This window comes from Morone saxatilis, unplaced genomic scaffold, assembly GCF_004916995.1.
Source record: "Morone saxatilis isolate NCDOM2014 unplaced genomic scaffold, NCSU_SB_2.0 Contig7, whole genome shotgun sequence".
Lineage (NCBI taxonomy): Eukaryota > Metazoa > Chordata > Actinopteri > Moronidae > Morone > Morone saxatilis.
In genome coordinates, this window is record NW_023340246.1 from 2,674,077 (window position 1) to 2,681,259 (window position 7,183).

A 7,183-nucleotide genomic window follows, 5' to 3' on the forward strand; every position below is an offset into this window, starting at 1 on the left:
GGCCTTCAGCATCGACAGGGCCCTCAACGTTGCCATGGGAAACCCCGCCTCCAGCGCCCAGCACGTCTTCAAAGTGGTGCTTGTCTCTGGAATGTAAGTGACACATGATTTCTTCTCATACCAACACAACTGAACCAACGGAGTCAAGCTTTTCTCCAAACAGCAGTGTGAAACATGACTGCTAAAATCTATAAAATAACTTAAATAATGAATAAATTCAAATCCTTACAATCAGTGATACAGGGTTATGTGCAGTGTGTTGTATTCAGTGTGGTCTTTTTCTTATCTTACAGGCCTTTCTATGGCTACCACGCTAAGGAGAAGCACTTCATGAAGATCTATCTATACAATCCTCAGATGGTCAAAAGGTAAGGTTTCTGCAGATCGATGCTGTTTAATGTGAAAGGGGATCATCCCGAGCTCCAGCTGTTTGATGAGACTGAATGCCAGACTGTGTGCGCATGACTCCGCCAGCTCACTAAACTGAAATCGATTACTGTGTATTCAGTTGTACAAATTGATTGGCTGTGTGTGTGTGTGTGGAAACACACAGGAAGACTGTGAATTATTTGCTAGAGCGACCAGTGTTAGCGGTGACAATGTGAGTGGAGTTGCAATGCTGTATTGGTACTTGGCAGAGAGCGGGTGAGTCACACACACAGAGAGAGAGAGAGGGAAAAAGAGTGACAAGAAATGGCTTGAGGAGCGTATCATATGTAACGATGAATTTGGAAAAGGAAGAGAAATTAAGAAAGGGGAAAGGCAGACTAAAATAGAGACTGAGGAAGAGGAAAAACAGAAAAGAAAATAACTGAGAGCAATGAAGAGAGATTCAGGGTAATGGGGCAGCAGAAGAAGGGGAGGCAAGAAAGAAGCTGAGGTTAAAAAAGAGGCTGAGGGAAAGGAGAAGGATAAAAAGAGGAGGGTTTGAGTGGCAGGTCTGGCTGCCCTGCATCCTTCCTCAGCCCCTCGTCTCTGATCAGTCAGTCACTCAGTCAGCACGCTGCTCCGACCTTTAAAGGGACAACATGACTCCAGGACAGAGCTTAAACATTCACACAGTGAACCGCTCCCCATTCATCTTTATCTGCCAAGCAAAGTACTGTAAATGCAAGGATTTCTGTGGTTGAGGATGGTTCTAGAAAACAGCTTGTCCCTTTTCATTGATTATTTTAAAGAGGCACTCCACTGATTTTAAATGTCAGTCAATTTCACATTTAAAAACAATTGTATAATGTCTTCTGTGGCTCTGAGGCTCTTTCTAATTCTGAAGTTCTTTTTACATAGAGCACATCATTATAAACTGCACAGAAAATGCAAAAACATTCAGCTTTGTCAAGTCTGAGAAGATGACTGATGTGACTCTCGATTATGTCGGAAACTACAGTAGATCTTGCATTTGAAACATTGAAAAATCCCCCAGGAAGTCCCATTAGAGCAACAGATTAATGTCTTTAATGTCTTGTCAGCTGCCAAAACACTGCAGAACAGTTTGTAATACAGACAGGATTTTACAACTCTGGAAAGTTAGGTTGTTGCATCACATCACAACGTTAGCAGTAGACGCACAGGAATCACATTGCAAAGTAATCTCCCAGGAATGTGTGTTTGTATATTTGATTAACCAATGCAGCGCCTTGCCAGATGATGTACTTTTGCTTTGCAGCAAACACTGAGCCCGGTTCCACAATGTCTGGATGGCCCAGTGTTAGCCATGCTGTGGCAATTCAGCATCTTCCAGAACACATCACAGCATCATTCAGCACATGTATTCAAATACATGCAAGCACACATTCCTGGTAGATTACGTATAACACAGACTCACAGGACTTTCTCACAGCTTTTGTTGCTAATCTTGTTGGAAACAATTAGAGACGAACAAAAACCTGCATTGCAGAACCAGTCCAAATCTTTTGGGGCCTGTACCAAACAATTATGTTTTCTTAAATGTGGAGAACAAGATTTGTAGGTCAGGGCATCTCTTCAGAACTACAGCACTTTATTATAATGCTGTTCTGTCACACATTTTGCCTTTATCAAAACACTGATGCTTCTGCTATTTAGATATAGATTTTAAAAATATTTTGATCAATTGGGCAGACCTACTTTTAACATGATTAACATTACTTATTACCTCAACTTAATTGTCATGATGGAAGATAAAACCACTGTCCCGATGGTAACTTTCCAGAAAGTAAAATGGGCTTGAGGTTTGTCGGCACTTTGCATTGAGCACCTCATTTTATGCTCGGCTATAGACCCTGCCAGGCAATTCGTTTCTCAAATTGCTGTTATATTGGAGCAGAATGTAGAAGTTTATTGTGATGTGATATGTTCCCATGCATCATTTTCTCCCTGAGTTTCTGGCAGCTAGTCATATCGTTGAAAATCTGTTGACTGCAAAAGTTGAAACTTTCCTAACTTCCGCCAGGGACAGACTAGCAGCCAAACTGGTAGCGGTCAAAACCCCTTGATTTCAAAGGGAGATGCTAATCATCCTTTAATCTATGCCATCTCAGCTACACCAAATCAACATATTATTGTGTAGCTGAGGGGAAATGACTGCTAAATGCATATAGTTCTCTCCAATCAGTGAATGTCTTTTTTTCTACACCAAGATGGATATGTTTTATGATGGAACAAGCTCTGTTTGTTGCAGGGTGTGTGAACTGTTACAGAGCGGAGCAGTGATGAACAAGAGCTACCAGCCCCACGAGGGCCACATCCCCTACCTGCTGCAGCTCTTCATAGACTACAACCTGTACGGCATGAACCTGCTTAACCTGGGGGCTGTCAAGTTCCGCAGAGGCCAGAAAAAAGGTAAGGGGACAAAGACAGAAGGCCCAAAACTCATCCCCCATTTAGATTTTCCTTCTTTTTGCCAGGTGTTTTTTCCCCTGTATTCCAGATGTTTTAAGACTTTTCCTTTTGGCTATTTAGCATTAACAAAGAAGTATTCATTAGATCCGACATTTGCCCTCATCCCCTACCTCCTCTCGCTTTGGGGCCGTTCTTAGGTTACATGTGTCTAGGTATGCCCCTGTGCTGTTGTGCAAGTGGCCAACTTCTGCCGTCACACAGGACTCCATGCTGTTTTTTGTCTCTGCTGGACAGTGTGGACAGCCAGGTTTCCTCCTGCTCACTGCATTGTTCCCCCTGGCTCAGCAGGGATGGAGAGCAGGCCAGGGAAGGCTGCCATGCCTCATGTCATATTGAATTAGTCCTGATCTCACCTCAGCCTCAGGACGCCTCTGTTGCCTTTTTGAAGCTCTCCCTGTTTTCATCTCTATTGTTGCCCCCTTGTTTCTTTCCACATGCTGTGTCTTGTGCTCTTTGCTCTTTTCTGTCTCTCTCTTTCTACTTACTTCCTCTGACCTATCTGCATTTCTTTTGTCATTGTCTTTTCTCTCTTTGCTTGCTGCATCTCTCTCCTGGTCCATTTTAACCATTTAGATTTTTTTCATTGCTGCTAGCCGAGGAGACAAAAGTCCAATCTAGTGGAAACACACTGCCTTCTGAAAATCATTCAAGAAGCACCTACAGAACCACAAGATTGGAGGAAAAAAAACTGAACCAAAAGGTGTGAGGACAGAACAAGAACAAGCATTGGGTGTCAGTAGCAGGCACTTTGCAGTCTCAAGGTTCTCTCTTTCTTGTATTTGCCTGCGGTCCTTGGAGCTGAGTCTTTTGGTTGTCTGTCAGCCCTGCAGAGTGACAATACAGACACACAAAGAACACTTTGATCCATAATGCTGATGCAAGTTGCATGCTTCACTTTGGGAAATGCAAGAAAATATTGGGAGTACCTATCAGGCTGAGTTGGGTGATACGTTTCTGTGGATCTGTCACCACGTCCAACCTCTTTTATGTTGCACATAACCCTTTGAGCCAGTGTTCATTCAAAAGTGATGTAGCTTTAAAGCAGCACTACATCATTTTTGTCACCACTGCTCAGTTCAACACACTCTGCTACTGCCTTACTTGGTCTGGTATGACCAGTAGCTTATGGTGGCTAAAGTTAGCTCAAGTTAGCAAACTATACATAGATAGATATTGTTACTGACACTACTGTGTCAGGTCACTGACCTTATGATGCTCCACTACTTGTAGTACTGTGACACTTTTAGTGGTTTTCTGACAAAAGTAAAATAAGAAGTAAACGCACAGTATAGATCTCATGCTTGTTTTTTCCTGTTTTTTTCCCTGTGCTGTAGGAGTCCTAAAACCTTGAAAAGAGTAAGAGTTTTGCACCTTCGAATCCCCTGTCTGAGTTAGTGGGTTTTTTAAATTGGTTTCTGGTTAGATGCCTGAAATAAGGTCTGTGGTTAATACAAGAGATTTTGTTCTACACCATAAAATACATCAGTAAATACCCCACCTGTGAAATTTTAAGCTTTTACTTGTCTTAAAAAAAAGGCGATTGCTAAATTACATGAAACGTCAGCACGCGGAACACAGAGACTTAACTACTTACTATTCTGCCTTTACAGCCTCGTGTGTATGCTTGCCCTTTGAAAAATATTCTAACTAAAACTTTCCAATCTGTAGATTTGAATTTTGACCTTGAAGTCATGCAACCATGGTGTAGTTGGTTTATAACGTTAGGTTTGCCTCTGGTGATTGCATTACCGCTTCTAAAATCATAAGGGGTTAATGTGTGAAGATTATCTTGCCGAACAAATGTGTAAGTATCACAAAACTTTGTTTGATACAGAGCTTATTTTCTGCAATAATCCAAAATCCAATGGAAAAGGCTTTTTTGTCGAAGGAACTAGAGCGATGCTAACTTCCAGGTTGTTCATCCCTGCAGCACTCTGTAATAACGTCTTTAAAACAATTTAGAGATTAAAACTAAATATGCCATTATACAGTAATCCACTGAAGTATTGCTCAGAATGACCATCTACCACCAACTACACCAGAGCCACAAACAGGCTTTTGATATCTGCACATTAATATGTTTCAAGTGTGTACTGACTCTTGAGAAGTGGGGACACAGAGTTTGCAATGAACCCAACCATCACAGGGCCTCATAGTGGGAGTGGCAGACTGGGGGTTTCCTCCTCGGATCTTGGGTGAACCTGACCCTCACAAGCCCAACTCTACTTCCTCCTGATGGAGACTAAACCCCCTGATTGCCAACTCTGTTTGATCACAGCTTAGTCCTAATCTCAGACCAGTACCTCCGCTCATCATTGCTGATCAGGCCCCTCTCCCTGCACTCCCAGAGGGCATCAAGCCCAGCAGAGCCGCCTCCACATGTGAGGGCATTAATGATTCAGGACAGGAAATTCCACACTTGACTTTAATAAAGTTCTTTTTTCAAAGTCCTCACGCTTGACTCTCTTCTGACAAAAGCAGGGCTACCATGTTTGATCCACCTCTACACTGATGCAATCAATTGAAAGAGGGCTCCAATGCCCCGTACAACAAAGAAACTAAAATACCCCACACCTGTTTGCATTTTCTTCTCCCCTCAAGCTCAGAGTTGAAAGCTAGTTCTTAATCTGGGATCAAGTGGGAGAATGATAGAAGGGGCTTGCTGCTAAAATGGGCCAGTTTGAGATGGATAAAAGCCTTAAGTTGACTGACCTGTCTAACAAAAAGTTTGTCAACATTTCAAGTGTGCTCACTTTTTCCCCAGGTAAAGTGGTTTAGATAATCTGGCTAACCTGCTAGCTTGTGTACAACTTTTCTGATCAGCTGGTTGTCTCTTGCCCTGCCAGACTTCGCTGTAGCTATGTTGCCATGCCGCAATGTTCACAGATCTCTACAGTGTTACACAGCAATGTCTATAGAACTGGAAAACCAAGACCCACGTTGTATTTAACCAAAATTATTTCCCAATGGGAGTTTGAAAGTGCAGACGACGCTGAAACAATTCTGTGGTTGCTCATTCATTTCAGGTGGATGTCAACAACTTCCAAATGTTGATTATGGAAGTTCATTCTGACCTTGGAAACAATAGTGTGACAAAGAAATCTTAAGGTCCCCCCTTTTATGTTTTGCAGAGCTTTCAACAAGACCGATCACAATAATTACGTTATCGCTTTATCGTGCAACATAAACTGCATGAAATTATCACATCATGAAGAATGTCACCATCATTTTAGTTAACATGATGCCAGGGAAAAACCATGGGTTTTGCCAACCAGTATAAGACTTGGGTGCAGCACATAAGCATTTTTTTCTTTATTTAAGATATTTAAATATTTTTCACATTCCAGTGTCTGAATTTTCTTAATAATTACAAGGTCATTACACTTTGAAAGGGTGTATGTGAACAATTATGCTACAATTCCATCAGTGGCTTAAAATGACAATAAAATAATTTATCGCAATAATTTTCATCCAACAGAAGTAGTTATTGTGACAGGCCGACTTTCAGCATCATCTCACCTAAGTATAGAACTTGAGAGATCAACCTTGGAGAAATCATTCAGTAACTTAAGATCTTTGCTGGTACGCACAGGATCCCCCCTAAAGTGAAGGCTTGAGTGCTGCAAGACATCACGTGTTGAACACCAGAACAAAACAACTCGTAGCACTCACTGCGAAAAGGTCAAAGGTCATCGATCGAGAGTCAGTGGACAAAAGAAATATTGAAGAGAACATTCCCTACTAACACCAGAGACCACTTCCCACCCACTTCCACCCTTCATACTGTATATCACCTTTCATGTGATGACAGCTGAAGCATATCCATGATAACAGAGCAGATTTTAGCATCTGAGGAAGACATAGATGAAAGCTCCAGAAATAACTAGAAGAATTACTCTATTTATTCACTGCAGATGATAAAATAATCACACTCATATAACATGGATGTTTAATATCTCCCCATGTGAAACACAGTTGATGGTTGCCGTATTACAGACTTGTCACTAGAAAACAAAGGGACATATTTTCTCTGTCTGACCGTACCATTTACTCTACTGTGTGCCTGCGTGTGTGTGTTTTCCAGAAGACGCAGCAGGGGCGCTCCCAGACAGGCAAACTCCCAGCAGTCGTCCCAGCATCAGCCCCTGGAAGAGCCCCTGCACCTCCAAGCACAATGACAGCACCCTGGGGTGCACGTTTGTCCGCTGGGAGGAGAACGCCATACCCTGGTGAGTCCCACCTGCGTAGCCCCTGTTGCATTCGCTCTTAGTAAATGTCCCGACAGTCAAAGCTGACTACAGGG

At 42.3% G+C, this 7,183-nt stretch overlaps 1 protein-coding gene across 1 annotated transcript in view; it reads left to right on the forward strand.

Moving 5' to 3' along the window:
* LOC118341058 (DNA polymerase zeta catalytic subunit-like) overlaps positions 1–7,183 on the forward strand; it is a gene marked incomplete in the record, with an annotated part of 68,493 nt that overhangs the window by 30,435 nt on the left and 30,875 nt on the right. Inside the window, 4 exon segments of the mRNA XM_035679232.1 lie at positions 1–93; positions 294–368; positions 2,660–2,820; positions 6,965–7,109. The exon segment at positions 1–93 is cut by the window's left edge and continues 11 nt beyond it. Of these exon segments, the coding sequence (XP_035535125.1) occupies positions 1–93; positions 294–368; positions 2,660–2,820; positions 6,965–7,109 (474 nt within the window).